The following is a 20,161-nucleotide window of genomic DNA, read 5'->3' on the forward strand; positions in this document are numbered from 1 at the left end:
TAGGCGCGACCAAATAAAATCTTCAATATAAAACAAGTTAAGTTCCCTGTGACATACGTAGGAAGGTGAAGAGATTTGAGCCCCCAAGATTTTTCTGCAGAATCTATTTTCTTCACTTTGGACCCCGCTGCAATTTGTGAATCCCCAAACTTTCGCGCCATAAGTGGCTGTCGGAATACACTGCGATTTGTATATATACATTAAAGGTAAAACCACCTCTGCCTGTTTAGGCTGCCGAAGGCTCAAGATGGAGTTAATCGCTTATGAAAATGTGCTTCTACTATGAGCAGCATGAGCTTGGCAAGATCCTGTTTCTGAGAACACTAAACCCAGATAAGGAAAAGTGCGTGTACGTGATAGGGATTCAGTGCCAGATGTTATAGAGTTGATGCAATGTTTTTTCGTACCACAACTCATTATATACAATTTTTTTTAAATTGGTGTGGACCTCCAGATCTGCCATGAAGGCCACAAATCCCTTAACTAAAGTGCGGAGTGCATTAGGGGTACGACCCATAATAACTGCATCGTCCGCATATAAAAGGGCGGGGAGTATGTTACCATTAATCTTTGGGATGTCATTGGTCAGTTTTGACAGGGTATTATGTAAGTCATTTATGTAAAGGATAAAAAAGTAGAGGGGCAAGTACGCATCCCTGTCTGACCCCTCTACCAATTGTAATCTCCCCACAGACCTGCCCATCATTGCCAATCCTGACCCGCGCCTTCAAGTCCCTATGTAAATATGCCAGGAAATAAACCAAGCCTCGTCCAACCCATAATTTAAAAGGACCATCCATAAGCGTGACCTATTAACAAAGTCAAATGCTGATGTAAGGAAGAAGGGTATGTAGCATATTGGACCAATGAGAGAGCGTTGGATTGGTAGTCAGCAATAGAGTAATTAGGGGGTCACTGTGTTTTTTAAATTTTTTTTATTCAGCCAACACTTTTACTTTCTTTCTAAGTTTAAAACATAGTTGGTGGTTTAACAAACAGATTCATTTCTTCATTATGAGACTAATAAATAATACAAGAACGAAGTACCATGACGTCTGGGCTCTGTCAGATTTGCTCTTACAATGCAAAAGATTTTTTTCTGTAGCTATTTTGAATTATTTATTGGTTGACATATCGTCATCACAATGGCAAAAGTCACAAAACTGAACAAACAGTGCAATCTCTGCATTATTCATGTATTTACTCCAGAAAGAAAAAGCTGCATCTCCAAACCCTGCGGGAGTGGTCCGAGGTGCAGAAAATGACACCGCGGGAAAGGATGAGGCTGAGGAAACTCAACGCGGCAGATGAAAAAGCGAAGAAGATGAAGTAAGTTTTTGAGTTAACTTTGCTTAGTACATTTGCTACCTGTGATCTTGTGGATCCTGAGCCTGCAAATAGTATAACCTATGGATGTCAGCTATAGGTCCGATAGAGGGCGTGGCATTTTAGGGATAACCTTGAATGTAGGGCTTGCTCGAAAGCAATTCAATCTCTTAAAGTTCCCCTACTTGTTCTTGTGCTCAAAATATTTTATTGAATTTTATAATATTAGGTTGACAACACAAGAAATAGCACCGAACTAGGTACTTATACAACATCATTCAAAATATTAACAATGGAATAACAGTACCTATATACAGGGATAAAATAACTTCTGTAATATATAGGAAATGCGAATTGTAATGCTAGATTAAAAGAAAAAAGGGAGGAATATAGATTATCATTCATGTAAAACCTAAGAATAGAGCTAATAATAATTACCATAAAAACCTTATAACTATGAAAGTAAATAGAGCAATAGAATAAGAAGGAATGATTCCCTTACTTGTTCTTATGCTCATGGGTGAACTACATTAATCCATGGCTTCCCCTCGGTGACTACGGTGTGACTTATCAAAAGTTCCGATCCATAAGCTACAGTCTTGGGTCTTAGATCTTGCCTCTGCAGTTGCGTCATCTCTCGTTGGCCACATTCGTAGTTCTTCTATGAGAGCATCTTTCATGGTTCACTGCACCGTGGGTTGATGTCGAAGCTGTTGATAATAGTGATCTCTCCTTGGACCAAAGATTGTCTCTTAGGTTTACATCTCACTGACCAAGCCTCATCAGGTTTTGGATCTCTCCTCTGCAGTCGTGTCCTCTCTCTTTAGCCACATTGGTAGCTCTTCTATGAGTGCATCATTCACAGTTCACTGCACCGTGGGTTGGTGCTGAGGCTGTTGATAGTAGTGATCTTTCCTTGGACCATATGTTGTCTCTTGTGTTGACATCTCATTGACTAAGCCCCATTAGGTCTTGGATCTCTCCTCTGCAGTTGTGTCATCTCTTTTTACCACATTGGTAGCTCTTCTATGAGTGCATCTTTCATGGTTCACTTCACCTTGGGTTGGTGCTGAGGCTGTTGATAATAGTGATCTTTCCTTGGACCATAGATTGCCTCTTGGGTTGACATCTCATTGTCTAAGCCTCATCAGGTTTTCCCTCATGGCCTTCGAAATTAAAAGTGTGGAAGAAAGAGTGAAACTGCCTTGTGTGAAAGTTGCAGTGCAGGATTTAAGATGAATATTGATGCACAACATGGGATTTTTATTGCAGGTTAAATACACTTTAAAGATAGCCAAAGGGAACTGCAGAAAAACATATTTACCATAGTTTGTAGTTTGTAATTCTCACCAATAATTGAAGGCAGTTTGGTGTTTTTGTTTTGAATTCCAAGAAGATGCCATTTCGGATAAATGCAAATGATGCCGGCCTCAATACATACACCCTGTGCATCCAAATCCATTCCCAGCAGAGCTCAGCAAAGTCAATTCTGTGTTGGATAGGAGAGTTCAGTAAACTATATGACATAATTGGAGATGTATCTGTAGATATAGGTTAATTTATTTATTTGTTCATAATTTTCAGTTTTATGTCGCATGAGCATGTACCCGCAGGGTATCAGACCACTATACTACATAGGAACCTAACACTGTCTTAACATAGATGTGTCTTTATTGCTGCAAGGATGGTTTGCCAGATTCCCTTGTTTAGAGAGTTATTTCTTTTTTTTAAGAGTTGGATTTCCAGGTAGGGAGAACATCATTTGGAGCGATCTGGAGCCTCCAAATATTAACAATTTTTGAGCAGGCTGTTTTCTGTTTCTCTTCCCCGACCTATGCTGATGCAAGCAAACTTCTGGACTCTCTTGCAAACCATTCAGTGTGATCAGGACTGGTCATGTGATCCCTTCTTTGGGTGCCAGTAGTGAGTTTAGCAGCACCTCTGAGTGCAGGTCTCAAAAGGGCTGAGTGAATTCTAGGTATTTAGGCCACGAGGGAGTTGCTTTAATTTTTCCTAAAAAACAATTAGTGAGTGTATTTGAGTTTTTCGGTTATCTAGTGGAATGAGTGTCTTGATTCCCTATAAAATCAGATTTGATAATGGACCTCTATTGCTAGAGGAGTAATATGGGAATGGATATTCAGTTTTTCATCAAGAATAAAGCCCAATGGTTTGGTGTTTTGGCAAATGCGTGCTTTCAGTCACACACGCTAATTGCAATAAGCATCAGTGCTTAATTTGAGCCAGTAGTTTCCAGTGCTTGGCACTGTTCAGGCAAGAATCAAATTTAAAGCACTCAATCTGGCTCATCGAACCATGCACGGGAGGGGCCCTGTACTCATCCCAAAACTGGTTACCCACTACATTCCCCAACGACAACTAAGATCCAGCTCAAAATTCCTCATGAAGAACACTATTTCCAAAAGAGCCAGATGGGGGGGGGGGAGGGTAGATCCTTTTCCCATCTAATACCCAAACTCTGGAACAGCCTGGATCCCGACATCCGATCCATCCAAAATGAAACCCAGTTCAGGAAAAAAATCAAGACCTGGCTTTTTCCACAAGGCTAGTCTCTCCCTCCTGCTATATTGCATGGTAGCGCTGAGATGCCCAAGGGTAGTCACGCGCTTTACAAATCCCATAAACATAAACATAAACACTAAATTGTCAATACCGGCGCTTGTGACAGCCTGCCAGAAGGGGGCGCTGTCTGGCCAACTGACTGATGACCCCCAACAACAGTCAATTATCAATTCAATATACATTAAAAATGACTATTACCTGCTGCCCAAACCGTTCTTATAGCTTTGAGGGCCTGGAATAGTCAAACTTATAGGAGTGTTGTGTTGTTACTGTCATTGGCAGCATCGCAGGGGCAATGTGTGGTGGAAGCTGCAGTGGCCTCCTGACAAGAGTCCTGGCGCTTATTGTTTTACAAACTGAGCACTGAATAGGCTAGACTTAGATCAGCGGGTCTAATTGCGGTGGGGAGGCCAGAAAAAAACATTTTCTGGAGGTTTGTTTAAGATGATCTGTGTCTCACCCGCGCCTACAAATGCCTACACAACACTGGACCCAAATACCTCAATGACAGAATCAACTTCCACGTACCCAAACGAAACCTTCAATCTTCCAACCTCGCACTGGCCGAAACCCTGCGCATCCACAGAGCCAGAGCAGGCGGAAGAACCTTCTCTCGCATAGCAGCCAAAGCCTGGAACGAACTCCGGCAGACAGCAGACGCGGCCCCTCCCTGAACACCTTCAGGAAGACTCTCAAGACCTGGCTCTTCGGCTAACAGAGCTGCGGACCCCCCAGCGCCTTGAGAGTTGAGACCCTCACGGGTGAGTAGCACGCTTACAATTCCCCGATTGATTGATTGATTGTCTTTGCTAAGTCCCTCTATGTCCCCTGATGAGGAGACTTCCAAGGATAGGTGGGTGTCCTCACTGTTTGAATGGGAAGAGATTTTCGATTTCCAATAGGAGAGACTGAGATGTTCATTCTTTTAAAGTTGATAACACAAGCATCACTGAGTTTAGTGACAGTAACATCTGTTCATTACAGGGCTAGAAGGCTGCAAATTCTGCAGGAGAAATGGATGATTACGTAAGATATATTTATTATTATTCTCATTTCCTTATTGATGCAGCCAGCCTGAAACGCTCTAATCCCTTTAGAATATATATTCAGGAGAAAGAGGATCACCCAATATACTTTATTCTATATTTAAATTATTACATGGATTTTCACAAAAGGAGCAACAAATCCACAAAGCAATTCTGTTGTATCATAATACGGTCTCATGATGTCAGTCTAGGTTATTCCTCCCATACGTTACTTTGATTCTCTATCAAATTCAATGATCAAGGTTTTATTTTTGCATTCATATTATAGCAAGTCGTATGCATAATAAGAATACCAGTAATGTGATTGTTCGATTCCCTTGACTCGTATTCCTTTTTTTACAGTACAATAACATCAATATTCTAGTATACTATATTCCTGTAGCCATTCCCATGCTCACCACTTTCTACCAGAATCTGTATACAGCTGGACATGCCCACTTTGGGCATCTCTAGAACCCTTAAGTATGAGGGCACTGGGCACTCCTGTCTGATCTCGCTGGGTCTCTATTCTTAAGTTCTTCCTCAGTGCAGTATTTTCTCAAGTTTAAATCGTCAATAACGGACACCTGCTTGACGGTTCACCATTGCTTATAGGCTAGGCTGCAATTATGCGACGGGGGAGGGTCAAATTATGCGACAGGGGAGACTAAATTGTATGTAAAGAAAAGACGAACTATGCAATATAATACAGTACGTTTTGTGACAGTTTTACTTCATAATTTCGTAATTTTTTAACATGCTAACACTGTCTTGGTAAGAGGTTCACTGTATTAGTACCAGTAGAATTTAGCTTCCAGGCCTGGCATTGCACTGAAACAGCATTACGGAAAATAACGATATCCATCAAATCGAGTCTAGATCTTGACCATCAGATTGCTTTAATTCTGCTCGATCTATCAGCGGCGTTTGATACTGTTTCACATGAGATGTTGCTATAAAAACTGGAAACTATTGGGATAGGTGGAACGGCTCTGAAATGGCTGGGCTGTTTCCTAGAATAGTGAGATCAAGTGGCGTGGAGTAGCTCTTCTATTCAGAGGTGAAATCATTAAAATACAGAGCACCACAGGGCTCGTCACCGAGCACCACTCTTTTGAACATTTATATGGCTCCCTTGGCATTTTTAGTACAGTTATTCAGCATTAAAATTGTCTCGTATGAAGACGATACGCAGGTGCTGCTGTCTTATGAGGGCGATTCAGTCACTGCTAAGCAAACGTTCATATCCTGTGTGGAAGCAGCGATGGACTGAACACTTACAGTGTAATCCGGACAAGATTGAATTACAGCTGTTTGGCCCGACCCTCTTCCAGGCTGGCTTGACGCTGGGCCAAATAGCGGTATACTGCCATCCTGCCCTACGAAGGCTGCAAGGAGCTTTGGAGTGCTGTTTGATGTACAGCTCTTCTTCAACGCCCAGAAAGCAGCAGTGGTGAAATCCTGCTTTTGGATTTTAAGAATGCTAAAGAAATTCCTGGATTTCCTTCCATGGGCTGCTCGAATAACAGTGGTTAGAGGACTGATTTTGTCCAGATTAAACTATGTCAATGTCCTCTACTTATGAATTCCAGATGATCTTTTACACCATCTACAGGTGGTGCAAAACATAGCAATCTGTTTCTCTGTGTCCCAACTCCAGGAACAAATGCACTGGTCAACAGTCCATAAGAGAGAGTTGTTTAATGCCTTAACAATTGCACACTGAGCTTCCCACAATACAGGGCCCAAATACCTCAATGAGAGAACTCTTGAATACTGCACGGCCAGGGCCCTGGACTCTAGGAATGCACGGATGATAGATGCTCCTCGACTTTGAAGAAAGCAGAAGGGGGGTACATTCTTCATGATACTTTTTGCCAAGATTTGGAATCAGCTTCCACTTTAATTTAGAGCCCTTACACATAAGGTTAACTTCAGAAAAGCCCTAAAATCCTACCTGTTTAATCTACAAAACCAGTCATTCATTCACGTTCCAAACACATTAATAATCAACTGAAAGATGATCAGTCAAAATTTGGATCAGGACATTCACTGCATGGCAACACTTGTCCCCACTATTTTGGTAACTTTTGATCCGTTTGAGCTAGAAATAAAAATGTTTAGTTAAATCTGTAAATTATGCATCAGATGATGTATTATGTGTCAAATGCATCAAATCCATAATTGTGTGGAAAATATCATGGCTGCAGAATCACGTAATTCCTGAAACCCTACTAATAAAAGAATCTCTTTCCCAAATCCCTGTCCAGTTTGTCTTCTCTTATTCCTATTGGTTGTCCATCCCGCTTGTATTATCAGATATTGGGTGGCTGCGCATGTTACTCTTATCCAGTGGAAACATAGAGTCGCACAGCCAGTAAGGTATTCATTAAACATTTGAAGTCTCCTCTCAATATCTCTTTCTTTTCCCCAGCTAGCCGGACCTTCTACTGTGCCTGCTCCAGTGGATCAATGTTAACCTAGAACCATACACACTGATGTGGTATACTGCATGATCTAATCTATCACATTCTAGCACTACAAACTGGTCCTGGCCGTCCATGTGCTCATAATGCAACCTTACTGAGGCACTATTAGGCGACAACATGCACACTGCCTGTGTAAGAGATAAAATACGCTTGCACCGACTCTTCCTCCCAAGTTCGACATGCCCATGTCTGGTAAGGTGCGCTTTCTGCAGATATGCAACTCGCCGATATACTTTCCTTGGAGGTACTTACGTATTCTCTGTTGTTGAGTATGTATGTAGCTGTTTATTATAATTGGGTGAAACTATCTATAAAGTAGTGGAGCACTGTCCTGAGGGGCACAGATATCTCCCACCCATTCAGCAACTCCACAGTGATACTCGAGAAGCAGATATTTGAATTATTGAAAAGTAAATTCATAAACATATTGTTAGAAGAACAAATTGTACTGTATTTTGAATTCTCTTTGCCACTCCTTTTGACAAAATATATCAACTTGAAGTTTACAATAGTGAAAAGTGGTGCAGTACTCAAAAAGGTGCTTGTGCAAACACAATGAAGGCCATGACTAGGTATGTAGGAGTATTTAGAAGTGGTGAAGACAAAACGTTAAAACCTAACCATCTAATGGCATATGGTATGGAAGTGTCCACTTGTATGTTGTCAACAATGTTTCAACACAAGTCATCCCAGGATTGTTATGGGTCATCATCAGGATTAGGATTATCCAGGCATCTCTCATATTTTAAAAAAAAAGCTTAAAAAAGGGCATTGAGAAAAAGTGCAATAAGCCAATTTGCCAATTTGTCTTGGAGTGAAATGGTAAGTGTTAGAAATTGGGTTTCTGGTTGGCAGAGGTATGCACCCTGTCCAAGCAGGAACCACAATCCTAGTCAGGGTTAGTCACCACACACCCTAAATTATCCTGTGCTCACCCTCTGGTAGCTTGGTACAGAGCAGTCAGCTTAATTTAACCCCTTCGATGCTGGTGACGGAACCATTCCGTCATCAGTCACGGTTGAGCTGTGCTGATGACGGAATGGTTCCGTCATGACCGCATCCTGTTCTGGAATGTCCAGCACCGGGGAAGAATCTGCACCGCACGGATGCGGTTAAGAAGCAAAGTGAAAAGCATTTGTGCTGCACTTCAAACAGTATTCAAGCTACAGTAGTTCGAGAAAATTATATATAGAAAAGAATAATACATTTACAATCAACAATACATGCTAATTAATCACATTGAAACATCACAAATAAAGAAATCAGGCCAAAAAAGATCTTTAAAGGAGAATCCAACACAAAAATTATTTAGAAAATATATTCTTTACTACAATAACAAAATATGAAAAGGCAGTTACAAAACCATGGTGCTCACATACTAACACAAAAAGACATAATTCATAACAAAATATACAGTGTAGGACAAAAAACAATGGCAGAAAGGAGACACAATATTGAAACAAAAATCCGTCCAATCAAATAACAAGAACAGAAAATGGCAGTCAATGCTTCCTTTTAACTGTAAGCCAAGAGTGGGCGTCAATGGCGTTTTGACCTATATTATTCCAAGGTCATCATCAGGACAAATACACATTTAATGGAGCATCCAAAGAAAGAAATGTTTCTGGAGAAGCATTCCAAAATGGATCGTATTGTGGCAACCTCCTCCAAACTGCATCTACAATTCAAAAGAAAGAAGAATACAGCACAGATCATAAATTATTTGTCAATCTAAGGACTGATACAATGTCCCAACTCAGCTCAGTAAGGGTTCAGAGCAAAACGTATCTGAACACAATGAATTGAATCACAAGGAGACAGCGTCTCATTCCAGACAGCACTTTAAACAGTAACACAGTGAAAACAACAACAAAAAATATCCACACCAGGTTAGGAAACTAGAGAATAATTTTAGATATAAAACAAATCTGAAATGACAAAAATTCAAAAAGTAGAAGTTGAGATCTTAATTATTAAAGAATGAACGGAAAAATAGCGCTTAGAAGCAACAAGCTCTTAAGTCAATCAATCAATTAATCAATCATAGCATTTGTAAAGTGCACTACATACCCGTGAGGGTCTCAAGGTGGGGGGGGGGGGGGGGGGCGGAGCAGCTACTGCTCGAAAAGCCAGGTCTTGAGGAGTCTTCTGAAGGTCAGAAGATCTTGGGTCTGCCGTAGGTGGATGGGGAGGGAGGAAGTAAGTAAGTAATTCTTTATTGTTTGATTAATTAAAATCTTAGGGTGTTTCAGGTCTTGGTGGCGAGGTGGGAGAACGATCTGCCGCCGGAGGTCACCCTTCGGATGCAGGGGACTGTGGCAAGGGCGAGGTCAGCGGAGCCGAGCTGACGGGTGTAGAAGTTGAGTCGTCTGTTGAGGTATGCTGGTCCGGTGTTGTGGAGTGCCTTGTGTGCATGGGTGAGGCGCTTGAAGGTTATCCTCTTGTTTATGGGGAGCCAGTGCAGGTCTCTCAGGTGGGGTGTGATGTGGCTACGGCGAAGGATGACGAGGATCAGGCGTGCCAAGGCATTCTGGATGCGTTGAAGTGGATTCAGGAGTTTGGCGGAGGCTCCTGCGTAGTGGGTGTTTCCATAGTCCAATCTGCTGACGACGAGGGCCTGGGTGACCGTTCTTCTTGTTTCGGTGGGGATCCACTTGTCGATCTTGCGTAGCATGCAGAGGGTGTTGAAGCAGGAGGAAGAGACGGCGTTGACCTGCTTCGTCATGGAGAGGGTAGAGTCGAGTATGACCCCTAGGTTGTGTGCGCGGTCGGTGGGTGTTGGAGCTGTTCCCAGTGCGGTCAGCCACCAGGAGTCGTCCCAGACCGAGGGGGTGGATCCGAGGATGAGGACCTCTGTCTTGTCTGAGTTCAGCTTCAGCCAGCTGTTCCTTATCCATTTGGCGACTGCCTTCATTCCTTCGTGGAGGTTGTTTTTGGCGGTATGGGGGTCCTTGGTGAGGGAGAAGATCAGCTGGGTGTCATCGTAGTAGGAAATAATCAGCTGGGTGTCATCGGCATAGAAGATGATGTTGAGGTTGTGCAGTCGGGCGACGTGGGCGAGCGGTGCCATGTAGATGTTGAACAGCGTAGTGATGAGCCCTGGGGTATGCCGCAGATGATCTCTGTGGCTTCGGAGCGGAACAGGGGGAGGCGGATGCTCTGTGTTCTTCCGGAAAGGAAGGAGGTGGTCCAGTCCAGGTCCTTCTCTTGGACAAAGTCAAAAGTTCAGGATGACCATGATGGAGGGTGGGCCGGATACAGAGACCCAATGAGACCCACTGAACAAAAGTACCTTTATCCAACCTGCGTTGTCGTCAACAAAGATGCGAGGTGCACTTGAAGCGATGTGTCTGTGTTGTGTCATGCAGTGGATGAGATGCGTCAAATATTTCCATGCAATGGCGGGGATGCATCGGTTCCAAGTGTGATGCACTGGTACAGAATGCGATGCACTGCTACTGCTGCTGCAGCAAGGATTCGTTGGTTCCAAGGGTGATGCACTGGGTCCGAAGGCGATGCACTGGGTCCACTCCACACAATGACGAGGATGCGCCAGTTACAAGCCACGCACAGGTGAAAATGGGTGCGTGGGTAGGCTTGAAGAAGCACCTTATGCCTCCCTTCCAATAATCCAGGACTGGAGTGGCGCCACTTGGCTCACAAATGGCAAAGTCCAGGTGCAGATAAGCTATACGTTTTTTATCTCCCTGATACTTCAAATCAGGAGGCTCCCTTTGTGTGTGGCTGTCTAGAGGGAATACAAGAAGCCCAGCTGTCACCCAACCCAGACTGAAGAGAGTCAGGCAACAGACACAAAGGACCTAAGAAAATGACAAAATAGTGGCATTATCAGAATTGCAATTTAAAATTCAACTTCACTATAAATTGTGATTCCAGAGACACCAGATATGGAGGGGAGTGGAGGGGGGGTAATCTCTTCTCAATTGGAAATTGCACTTGTAAAATGTAATAAGGTAACCTTAATGTTATCCTATGGGAGAGATAGGCCTAGCAATAGTGAAAACGACTTTGGGAGTTTTTCACTACCAGTACATTTAAAACATAAATGAACATGTCCTGCCTTTTAAATACATTGCACCCTGCCCGGTGGATTACATAGGGGCCACCTAAGCGGTGACGCATAGGTATAAAAAGGGAACGTTTTCAGCCTGGCACAAAAGTTGTTTTGCCAGGTAGACATGACAGTGTAAACAGTGCACGCAGGCTCTGCAGTGCCAGGCCTGAGACATGGTTAAAGGGATTACTTAAGTGGTTGGCACAATAAGTGCTGCAGGCCCAACAGTTATTATACAAAACTGTGATAGATGGAATGCTTGAATTAATCTCAGATCAGTCTTGACCACCCTCCAATTGGAACAGTCCAGCCTGAACTGCCAAGTCAGGTCCTCCCTGAACCAGAGCACAAGCAACCCAGGACTAGTTTTGCCATATTTATGGGCTCATCAGCCGGGTACAACTTGGTTCCAGTGCCACAGGGTACAAAGGACCTACGTCTGGGACCCATCCCACTTATGCCGTCAAAATTAGGATACAAAATAGTGATGGAGGGAATGCTTGAATTAATCTGTGCCACTGGAACCAAGCTATACCTGTCTGAATAGCTCTAATGAGGGTGAAACCCATCCTGGGTTGTTTGTGTTCCGATTCAGAGAGGACCTGTCCTGGCGGTACAAGCTGGACGGTTTCCATAATAAGCAGGGTCGAGACTGATTTACATATAGCTGGGTCCAAACTGAAGTGGCATGGTGGGCACAAAAATCTATGTATTGGGATGTGGCCCAAGCGATTGCCAGTGGCTGAGATTAATTCAAGCATTTCATCCATCACCTTGTTGTTTTTGCGGGCCCATTAGTAGCATTTAATTTACAGGCCCTGGGTATAAGGGGTACCACTTTATTAGGGACTTATAAGTAAATTAAATATGCTAATTAGGGATAAACCAATGTTAGCATGTTTAGGGGAGAGAGCACAAGCTCTTTCATCCTAGTTAGCAGCGCTAATGTGCACAAAGTCTCCTCCCTAAGGCTGTCAGGCTAGGTAATTGACTCAGTCCTATCCAAAACAATTAGATGTTAAAGCAAACTCAGAAAACTCTGCAAGGTACTGAATAGGTGAGTACATTGCTTGAAAAATTATGAACTTTGTTCACATGGCTTTCTCCAGAAATCCTACAATCCCTTTGACTTGCAGAGTCCCCCCGGTTTTCATAATGTCCCCTATCATCTTCAACCTCCACATGAGGCCACTTGGTGCTCTACCCAAAGATAACAGCATCATGTTTCACTAATATGCTGATGATATAAAACTCTACTTGAAAGTCTCCTCTGTTTCAAATATTCAACGCTTCAGGCACTGCCTGAACATCATCTGGACCTGGATGTCCAGCGCCTGCCTGAAGCTCAACCCAAACAAGATAAAATTCCTGTTGTTTGCCAAGAACAACAAATAAGAAACAGTACAACCCGAACTCAATAAGATGAACCTTGACAGCTTCAAACCCCAACTTTCACAGAATGGCAGATCACTCAGATACATTTTGGATGCCAATCTCACACTGAACAAACTCATTGTAAAGAAAACAAAGGACCCAAGAAAGTAAAACCTTCCAGAAAGGGTCTTCAAAACTGCTGTTAACGCGGGCGTTCTATTAGGTGGGCGGGGCTCCGTCGGCCGTTGGCCGACGGCAGCACTAGCGAGGTAGTGCTCCCGTCGGCCAACAGCCGACGGGAGCACGCAAGGGGATAAAGTCCTCATAGTCTTGCATGAGGATCTTGATAATACCCTGCTCAATGGCCTCTCAGACTCCACATTGGCAACCCTTAAAACCACCCTACATGCTGCAGCATATCTAATCCAGGGCCTAAAGAAATATGATCATATCAACCCTATCCTGATGGAACTTCTTTCTTTGGCTCCCCTTGTCGGCCCAAATCATCTTAAAAAACAAGCTACATCATTTACAATGCCATCATGACCATCTAAAATTACCAGCTGCATGCATTATTTACAGCGCCATCATGACCATCTTCAAAATCCAGCTGCACCATTTGCAACATCATCATGCTCTGCCCCTTTCCTATGTTGCAGACAGGCTCACTATCTTTGGTGGCTCTCTACACATCCGCAGCCAAGACATGAGTACTGAATATTCACTCTGATTCTTAATAACTTGAACATGTTGGGTAAAAAAGAAAGATAATGGGATCCAGTGCAGTTTTGCTAAAAGATTTAGAACAGATCAACCGATGAACAGGAATGGCGCGGACTAGCAGTATATATCCTTTCTTGCCACAGGGTCCTGCCAGTACCAGACTCAATGAAACATTGGCATGTAAACATGCACATTTAGAATTGGAAGCATATTATTTTTTACCTATTTGAGACCCCTAGACTTTTTCTGACAGTCCTAAAAAGTAAAAATGTATGTTCGAAAGGACGCCTTTAAGTACAGCAGGCCTTTTGACATAAATTGGCAGATGGTCGTTTGTCTGTCGGGCGTGTCACGGCGAGGATAGGCTCTGATGTAACTAGTAACTAACTCCTTGTGATGTGTGTTTTTCATTAATAGAATTTTGGTATTCAGACAAAATATTGAAACTAAAATATTGTCATACCAAGATATTGTGTCTAAAAAAATCGTAATATAGAAATATCGTCTGCAAGAATATCATTGTCAAGAATATAGATTTTAAGGTAAGTAATATCAATTTTGAAAATATCTAAATCATTATTACAGTTTACAAAAATATAGTTGTTTAATATATTGTTTTTTAATTATTGTCATGTATTTAAGTAATAAGTGTAATTGTTGAATTCATTGTCTGCAGGGTATGATATGACTAACGGAACAAGATAACTTAAAGAACTTTTATAAAACAAATCGTATTTTTCCAACCTGGTGTAGAGTCGTTCTTTTTCTGGTGGTTAGACGCTGAGTTACTGTTCATGGTGTGATGCAAACTGTACACAATTTGCTTCTGAGATTAGCCATACCTACTCTGTGCCAGGCTACCCCATGTGGACTGGGAACCCCAGGTCCAACAGGGAGGGATCGAAAGATTTGAGATGTGAAGATTGACAGAGCGTATTTGTCTGCTTGCTTGTGTGCGTTTGCCTGGTTGTGTGTATGTTTGTGTGTGAGAGAGAAACCAAATTAGAGAAGAAGAGAATCAGCACACCCATGAGGTATTTGAAAAGAAATGTGTCTAATGCTTCTTATTAATGATGCTGTGCTGTCCTGTTGCACATTGATTCTTAGCCTCAACGTGCTAGTAGTACTGTTAATGGCTTGGCTGCATTCAGGGTTTAGAAGCTCCTTGCATTGTTCCCAGAAGTACTTCACACCACCCTTTATTAGCATATGTTAATCTGCACATATGGAAAGTTTAAGACAACTGTCTAGGGCAAAATGAATACTCAATAGAAGTGTTTTCTATCATCAGGTCTCACCCCGCCCACTAGCCATGCCCCTAATTCAATCTAATGAGTACCTGCACTTATTTTTTTCCATTTAAAGTACTGACCGTACCATGTGCTGTTGCATCGTAATAATGTGGTCGGGACCGCAGACCGGTATTCACCCGGCCACGATTTTGCTGCGATGTCGGCCTAAGGCAACTCCGACCGACATCGTAATGTGGCACTTAATGTATAAATATTTATGTTAATTGTGTAATACAATTTTTTTTAAGTTAGGTTTCAGGTGCTGGTTGTGGGTTTTCTAGCTGCATAGGGTGAGAAGTAATTTAATATGAAGTAATTCTTATTTATTTTTAAACCAATATTAAGTAATTGATAGTTAATTATGCTAATTATGTTACGTTTTTTGAATGCTATAGGGCCCATTAGAATGTTGGGCAGATCGCCACCGCCCGCATGGCGGTGACGATCCGCCCGACATTCTCTCATGCCCGCATGACCCCAGCGAATGGAAAGACCGTCCGCCGGTTTTCCACCCGGTCGATGAGTCTACCGGGCTGAAAAGGTTTTAATATGGTGCGGTGTCTGGTAGACACCTCCATCCATATTAGGACAAATGCGGGGTTTTGCCGTTGCCGCCACGGAAAGGCATGCGGTCCTTGCCATTGGGGGCCCGTAGCGGGCCCCCAGAAATTTTGGGGGGTGCACATGGGGGGTTCCTATGGTACCCCCCTGCATTTGCATGTACAACGTGGCAGGCACACCCAGGCGCCCCCCATCCCCCACCCACCATCCATAGTGACAACATCATAATCATCAGCACAACAAGATCCAGCATCCGCCAACAAGACATCTTTCTGTAGTGCTCTTTTATTATCCAATGACTCCCCTCGAGCCCAGGGCCCATAGTACGCCCTCACCAACCTGGAACAAAGCCCTACTTAGCAGGGCACTCTGTGTGTCAATTGGATCCCAGACCCCCATCAAGACCATGGTATCTTCTCCATTTTCCCCATACTCTGCGGAATTTCTGGGGACAGCCTCTGGCTTTATAGGTGACCCTTTCTGCCGTCATATATAAATCTATTCCCCGTCTCCATTCCCCCACTTGGGGAGGTGACGGCGCTCCCCACGCCCGCTCCACGTCCTTTTTCGCCACCACCAGGGCCAGCATTGCAAATATCAGGTGCGGGCGACTTAAATCCACATCATTAGTTATCCCTAGTAACACAAACTTTGGTTCCACAGAAAGCGCTACCTCTAACACCTTACTCAACTCTCCTAGTATCTGTGTCCAATAGGTGTGGATAGTGGGGAAGTCCCAAATGATATGATAGAAGACCCCTGCGGTTGACCACATCAAAGACAACAGGGCCGGACTGAGAACAGAAACCGGCCCTGGCAAACTGCTCAGCTGGCCCCCCTGGGGTCAGGGGGCTGCAGGTGAGCAGTTTGCGATGGCCGGTTTCGGACGATTTTGTTACCGAGGGCCGACATTGCCGACCCCGGTAACAAAAAAACGGCCCCCCAGGGGCCCCAAACCGGCCCCCACCCTAGCGGCCTACCGGGGAAACGCCCGGTGCCTGCTATGGACAGTCTGGCCCTGAAAGACAACGAGAGTCACTAGCTCAACCCATGTGGTGTAGCCTAACCCTATCAAAATAAACCCTGTGTGGTATCTTATATTGAATGAGTCGTAGTCGGGATTTTATCGCGACTTCTCTGTGATGCATCAGGGCTGCTTCCCAATCGGATGCCGATATTTTTGACAATGATATTTATGTGTCAATATTTTGGTATGGCGATTTTTCTAGAGATTATATTTTGTCAGTGAGCCTTCAGGTTTCATTCTTTAAGCCACCATTAACCTTGACATCACTTGGTGTCTCCTTCACACTCCTTATTGCTGTCTGCTTGTTCACCCTGTTCCTACTTGCCATTTGCTGCTCCACCCTTTTTTCCTCCTGCTGTTTGTGCTTTTTCAACCTTAACTAATAGTGCTTGATGTAATGTGCCAGCTAATACATACAACAGCATTGGCGCTGTATCTCCATGTCATGCTGTTGGCCCCATTCACTAAACAATTGTAATGACCAGCTTTTACGTTTAGCTTTACTAAACGTTTGAATTGTCAGTGAGTTCCAAGAGTACTCATGGTATCCTGTGGGATGTATGACGTTATAACGCATACCATTACAACTACCTACCATTACAACGCGACCATTACAACGCATACCATTACAACGCATAGCGCTTAGAGGTGCTGGATAGTGGTAAGTATAATTTACTATTCCAACTCCAGTCCCCGTGGACACTAGGGGAGGTGTTGGATAGTAAATTAAACTTATTCCCTATCCTAGAGCGCCCCCCAGCGCAATGCGTTGTAATGGTATGCGTTGTAAAAGTTGCGTTGTAATGGTAGGTAGTTGTAAAAGTTGCGTTGTAACAGGTGTATACCATCCTGTGACAGTCGCAGCTTTTCTGTTGTTGTGACAAGCTCAAGCATTTACACATGCACATTTGTTTCTGGTGCTTATGAGAAGTGCAATCTCTAGTTTTTTTCCTTGGTGAGAAATCCCTCCCACTAAACCCCTACTCATTTTCTTGTGTTCACTGCCCATTCTCATCCTGGAAACAGATTTACTTCTGTGCCTGACAGGAGTACATCCCTGACTTTGGTCCGGGGAAAGTTTGGTAGTTGCCACAAACTTGTCGATTTGTGGGCACAAACCTTCCAGAGTCCCTCTGCTTTGGAATGGCCATGCCCTGTACATAGGAAGATATTTATTTCTATGTCATATTTCACCATACCCCTTCCATTATTACATGGGTGATTACACAGAAGCACGCCTGATTCTGGTATGGTTAATCAGGATGTTTGCACTTGCAGGCTGCACTTACAACCACAAAGTGCTTTGTTATTCGGGCACTTAGGGCCTGATTCACAAATCTAAACGTTTATGATTGTTTACTATTCACAAAAGGATTTACAAGTAGTATCTTTAACAGTGGGTTTGTAGCATGCAGGGACCACTAAACCTTTTTGTCTTGGACCCCACAAAAACTTGTGACAGCCCTGGGTATAACACCTTGCCATCACTGTGCTGCTGAAAAGTTTTCTAGCCTCACCTGATGTGCAGAGTTTGCCTTTCTCAGGAGGTCTTGCACAGTAGGTGTGAAGCAGGGCTCCATTATTCACACAGAAATGTTATTGACCTTCAAATGTCAGCACATTGGTGAAAAATGCAAATGCCCCCTTTTTGCTGTTGTGTATGCAAAACACATTTAAATAATTCTCATTCAAAGTCTGCAGATCATAAATCTATGAAATTGGTCTTGTCATTCTTGTGAGCCTTAGAAGTTATCATCCGCAGAGCAGGCGCTCTGCCTGTGCAGCACTTCTGAGATTAAATAGTGCTCAGAGGCACAACAGAACTCCAGGAGGATCCAGAGGCCGCGCAGCCAGCGGTGCAGAGGACAGGATCCAGGGGCAGGGCAGAGCTCTGCCTGTTAATGTGTGCAGTTCACCTCTGAGTCCTTCCCCCAGGGCACTGACTTCATCATACAACTACTGCTAGTCATGATTATGATTATTTTGATTACTATTTTGTGGTCGTGGGCGGTCGGCGGGCTGGAAAATCAGGCAAGGAGGCCGGATATAGCGTGCAATAGTGGGGTTTTATTACAAACACTGAGAGTCTTTGCAGCGTAGTCCAAATAATGTGAGGGGGGGGGAAGGTCCGGGTCTTGGGTGAAGGTCCGGGTCTTGGGTGAAGGTCCGGGTCTTGGGATGCAGGTTCGGGTCTTGGGTGAAGGCCCGGGTCTTGGGATGTAGATCCGCTCCTTGTTGGGGAGTTCCCTGGAGGGCAGTAAGAGGAGACAGACAAAGGAGCCGTTAGTCCCACCGTACTGGGAACAGTAGTACCTCTACCAATCACCGGTTCGTGAGGGGATTGAAAAGTACCGTGAGGGGAAAAGGGAAGGGGTGTTTAGGACGACTGGGGGTATGGGCGAAGATGAAGGTTCTGGGCAGCAGCGTGTAAAGTGTTGGGGAGGGGTGGTTAGTAATTCAGGGCTATTTACATAAAGGTGCTTTACACGGATTTACAGTGAGCTAGCAGGGTTAACGTGTCTAAACAGTGCTCGGTAAGAAGGGAAAAACGCTCTACACTATATACAGGCACTTAAGGTGCAACAAAGAGGCTAGGTGTTACTCACGCGCTCCGCCACAACTCTCCGGGTGAGTTGCGGCCGCTCTTCAGCTTCCTCCTGGGGACTCCACCAGTCCTCGCACCATTCGTCTACTTTTCCGTTTTCTCCGCTCTCTTCCTCCGCTCTAGTCGCAATCTCCTGCCACGATCTTCCGACGGCGTCTGGTCTCCCGATTCCGTCTTTTCTGTCTGTTGCCAGCGGTGGGGAGGCGGGACTTCCGGGGTCAGGCGGTTGTGCTTCCGGTTTTCGGCTTCTCTGGGTTGGTTCCTGCAAAACAGAGAGGCGAGGGGTTTCCGTTGTCATGGACGCTGTTGCTGACTGATCCGCCAGGAAAGGTGAGTGTCTGAGTGGCGGTAGCACTGGCGGTTTACGTAACGGTGTCCCCGGGGTCATCTCCAGAGGGGCCATTTCACATATTTATAGTACTACTCAAACAAGAATAATACTAGTATAGGAACAATGACAATATTAGTATTAATAATAATAATAATAATAATAATAATAAGAATTATAATAATAACAATAATAATAATAATAATAATAATAATAATAATAATAATAATAATAATAATAATATCATTATATCATAAGAATGCTATTAATATCTACAATTATTATTATTGCTATTTTTGTCAGTAGTAGTATGTGGGTCTTCTTATGACTTTGGTGGTCTCGGAGTTGGACCACCACGCTCCCGCCCTGCTCCGAGACTGCCAAAGCCATTAAAGACAGCCCGCCAGAGTATGACGTATTGTTAGTCTGATGGGCGGTTCTCTGGCAGTTCCACTGTGGTGCCTTTCACTGTAATGGGAGCGTCAAAAGGAAGTTTCTGCAGGGCATGGACTGTCGAGTCCAAGCCCGGTAGGAACTGGGGGTGCATGCACAGACGTAGGCTCAACATGTGCCCCCCCAGCATGCCCCCCATGGTTCAGAGGCAACAGGGGGCTCAGTAGGCCCCCCTTTGTTTCCTTACCGCCACACTTTTCATGGCGGTCACACTGCCATGAATAGAGTGGTGGTGAAGAAACTCCTAATATGCTTGGCGGCCTTAGACCGCTGCGCCACATCCAGAGATCGTGGATCCCT

General features: G+C 43.9%; 1 protein-coding gene across 1 annotated transcript in view; it reads left to right on the forward strand.

Annotated features, from left to right (window-relative positions):
• The window catches only part of NEK11 (NIMA related kinase 11), a 593,243-nt gene that overhangs the window by 180,357 nt on the left and 392,725 nt on the right, over positions 1 to 20,161 (forward strand). Inside the window, exon 7 of the mRNA XM_086939910.1 lies at positions 1,210 to 1,329. Within this exon, the coding sequence (XP_086796036.1) occupies positions 1,210 to 1,329 (120 nt within the window). The remainder of the gene's footprint in view (positions 1 to 1,209; positions 1,330 to 20,161) is intronic.

Source organism: Lissotriton vulgaris, chromosome 10 (genome assembly GCF_964263255.1).
Source record: "Lissotriton vulgaris chromosome 10, aLisVul1.2, whole genome shotgun sequence".
NCBI classification, from domain to species: Eukaryota; Metazoa; Chordata; class Amphibia; order Caudata; family Salamandridae; genus Lissotriton; species Lissotriton vulgaris.